This window comes from Primulina huaijiensis, chromosome 4 (assembly GCF_012295235.1).
Source record: "Primulina huaijiensis isolate GDHJ02 chromosome 4, ASM1229523v2, whole genome shotgun sequence".
Taxonomy (NCBI): Eukaryota; Viridiplantae; Streptophyta; class Magnoliopsida; order Lamiales; family Gesneriaceae; genus Primulina; species Primulina huaijiensis.
Genome location: NC_133309.1, coordinates 9655096 through 9658865, shown reverse-complemented (window position 1 = coordinate 9658865; position 3770 = coordinate 9655096). Strand labels below are relative to the sequence as shown.

Here is a 3770-nt window from a genome sequence, read left to right as displayed (position 1 = left end):
GATTCTCAGGTAGTACTCAAACAGCTGTCAGGGGAGTTCAAATGCACAAGTTTGTCCTTGGCTCCGTACTCTACCGCGGCATCCCAGCTTCTAGATGATTTCAAGGAAGTGTCATTAGTACACGTCCCAAGACAAGAAAATTGGGAGGCTGACGAGTTGGCATAGGTTGCTTCGGGATTGAAGATCTATCCAAAACTTACACACAAGCTAGTGTTGATCCATAAGAGAAACCACCCTTCAATCCAGCAAAGGGGAATTCAGGTAGACACGCTCAACTTGGATGTAAACTTAGCTGGTGACTGGAGGGATGACAAAAAACAGGTGTTAGAATCAACCGGAAGAGATATTCCACATGGATTAAAAATGAGAGCTCTGAATTACGTCTTAGTGGAGGGAGAATTATACAGGAAAGGTTTGGATGGTTTGCTCCTCAGATGCATTGGTTTTCCAGAGGCTTTGTAGATCATGAAGCAAGTTCGTGAGGGAGTATGTGGAACGCATCAATCTGGAGTAAAGATGAGATGGTTGATAAGGAGGTATGGCTACTATTGGCCATCCATCCTGAAAGATTGCATCAAATATGTTGAGGAATGCCAACCATGTCAGAAACACGGGAACATCCAAAGAATTCCGGCGGATGAGCTCCACAGCGTTGTCAAACCATGGCCGTTCAGGGGCTGGGCCATGGACTTAATAGGGAAAATCTACCCAGCAACATCTAAAGGCCACTCGTTCATCCTTGTGGCCACAGATTTTTTCACCAAATGGGTAGAAGCAGTGCCTTTGAAGAAAGCGGAACAAGGGGACGTCATTAACTTTGTGAAAGAGAATATTATCCACAGATTTGGAATTCCAGAGTCACTAACCACGGATCAGGGAACTATGTTCACGGGCTCAGATATGAGAGAATTTGCAGCAGACTATGGAATCAAGTTGATAAACTCGTCCCCTCATTTTCCACAATCCAACTGACAAGCGGAAGCATCGAACAAAGGTTTGATAAAGATTCTACAGAAAATGATGGAAGAGAATCCCAGGGATTGGCCACGGCTATTATCAGAAATTTTGTGGGCTTATAGAACATCCAAGAGGACTGCCACTGGAGTGAGCCCTTTTTCCCTTACCTTCGGCCACGATGCAGTTCTCCCATTGGAGATTATGGTGCCATCAATGCGAGTGACAAAGTAAAATGAACTCTCCCTTAAACATTACAATGAAGCAATGATCATGGAGTTAGAAGAACTAGATGAGCTGAGAATCCAAGCATACAATGCTTTACTGGTACAGAAACAAAAAATTGCAAGAATCTACAACAAAAGAGTTAACAAGAAAAGTTTCCATGAAGGGGAAGTAGTGTGGAAGGCTATATTGCCTTTAGGAACAAAGGATAGAGAGCTAGGCAAATGCTCTCCCAATTGGGAGGGACCACTCAAAGTACGTAAGGAGTTAGACGGAAATGCATATTCACTATCAAGTTTAGATGGCCACCCACACAAAAGATGCATAAATGGCAAGTATCTCAAGCCGTATTTTCCAAATATAAGGGAAGAAATAGAAAAAGCAAGCAAGTGAGGCTAACAGAAAGACAGATATCCAGTTGGGAAGGTAGCCTTTGGGGCCACTTCTGTATGGGTTTAGTTCTTTATTTCAAGATGTCATGTGATGTAGGCCTTAAGGCCGCTGAAATAAATATCTGTTGTTTATGATTCAACAATAAGATTGATCAGAGAAAGTGGGACAGTAAGCCACTTTCATTATTTTAAAAGCCCTTTGTTTCACTAGGGAGTCGGCCTCTTGGCCACTTATATGCGTTTAGTCGATGTTTCTCATGTACATATATCATAGAGATCATTGATAAGGTAGGCCATGCAGCCATTACATGACTCTGTTGTTTTCATATGCAGTGACAGACCCCTGAAGTACGCCTTCAGGCCACTTAAAATATGGCAAGACAGAAACACAATGAGCGGGGAGTTGAGCTCACCGAGCGGAATAACGAATGATAAAGGGAGAACAGAAGAGAACAAATGCGTTATGCGAATCCCAAGAGGACCTTGGAGTTGACTTTGGAAGAAAAATAGGCTCACCAGCCATTTTTTGTATGTTTTAGCTTCATGTTGTAAGAGTTTATTTGAAGTAGGCCGTAGGGCCACTAATGTAAATATTTGTTGATTATGATTTCACAAGCCAAAACGATCAATTTAAGTTGGCCAGGAGGCCACTTTGTTCATATTGAATCCATTTTGTTACGCTAAGGAATCATGGGAGGAAATAATCACAAGCAGTGAGTTTTTAAGCCAATCTATGGTTTTGATTGAAATTATTGAAGTGAGTTGGGTTCATTGGATTAAGAACAAATAGAAACTCCTTCCCAACCTCCAATACACAACATCACATATTACAAACCCATCTTCACTCTACATCCATCACCCAGCAACCGCAACACCAAACCAGCAGTCAACAAATATGAAGCGGAGCCACCGCATGCAGGAACAGTTAGTAGACGTGTATGCGGGAAAGGGGTCCGACTGAAGTGCAAATGAATAGACGTGTATGCGGGAAAGGGGTCCGACTGAAGTGTAAATGCATATACGTGTATGCGGGAAAGGGGTCCGACTGAAGTGCAAATGCATATATGTGTATGAGGGAAAGGGATCCGACTGAAGTGCAATGCATAATGCTAGAGATGAGGGAGTCGTCTTGAATGGATGTAGCATTAAAAGCACATAAAAGCACATAAGAGTTAAAAAGAACCTGTGGTTCAGGAAGCTCCAAAAGGCATCAAGGCATGAATATCGAATGTACCGAAGAACAGAGGCCAACTCATGGCCAATGTTCAACCCGGGATTACCTCATAGAGATAAACATATCGATGTATACAAGAAAACCAGTAAAAAAGGGAAGGAAAAAATACCCATGGCAGTGGGAAGAAAAATCGGTTGCGCCAAGAACTCCTTGGAAGCTGATGCGATTCCTGGTGAGATTGACGTAAGAGCAGATTGAGTGGAAGGACCAGTGGCGGTCGGGGAAGTGTGTGAAATCGCCATGGCCGTCGTTGGGTGCTGACCCGAGCCGAGGAGAGCACTCGCTCCTGCGGAAGAAGGCTAGCCAAAACGCGAAGGTTCGCCTTTAGATGACCTAGAGACGACGGCGAACGAATTGAGGCCAATATCAAAGCCGACGAACGCCATGGGCAGCGTGGCAGCAACGGTGGCAGGGGCAGAGGAGGCACCCGCAACGTTGGAGTAAGAAAAGAGCGCTGATATGGGATCTTGGGCCATACCACGTCCTTGGGCGACGATGAAGCCAGCAGCTAGGACAGAAACTTCGACTTGGGAAGAAACGGCGACCGCAATGCTCGATTCCGGTGGAGGCGCTGGAGCCGATTCTTGAGCCATACAAGGATGTCGAACGGCAATAACGGGGAGGAAATGACAGTGAAAGGAGGGCGAGCGAGCGTCCGAGGAAATGGAGCAAACCAATTTAAGGTCCACCGCGGTTGAGGTGTAGGGATAGCGAAGTGTCTTGCTTCCACAATAGCAGCGAGGAGCGATTAGACGAAGGGGCAGAAGAAGTGAAAAAAACGGGCTACAGATTTTGAATGCAAGGGGGAAGAAAGGAAACACATCGATTTAATGCCCAAATACGAATTGGGCTTGAGTGAGCGGCCCACTGCTATAAATCAAATTCACAGATAAATTATTATGGGCCATTGCAAATAAAAGGATTGAACCTGGCTTACATACAAGCATTTTGGCCCACGGGCCAAT

At 44.7% G+C, this 3770-nt stretch overlaps 1 protein-coding gene across 1 annotated transcript; it reads left to right on the top strand.

Annotated features, from left to right (window-relative positions):
- The first annotated feature begins 1221 nt into the window (after positions 1 to 1221).
- LOC140974877 (uncharacterized) lies at positions 1222 to 1572 on the top strand. The gene has a single exon (XM_073438364.1). It carries the CDS (start codon positions 1222 to 1224, stop codon positions 1570 to 1572), a length of 351 nt encoding a protein of 116 aa, XP_073294465.1.
- The last annotated feature ends 2198 nt before the right edge of the window (positions 1573 to 3770 follow it).

Bases quoted from the DNA above. Each gene is read 5' to 3' on its own strand.
- LOC140974877 (XM_073438364.1), top strand. From the start codon at position 1,222: ATGATCATGGAGTTAGAAGAACTAGATGAGCTGAGAATCCAAGCATAC.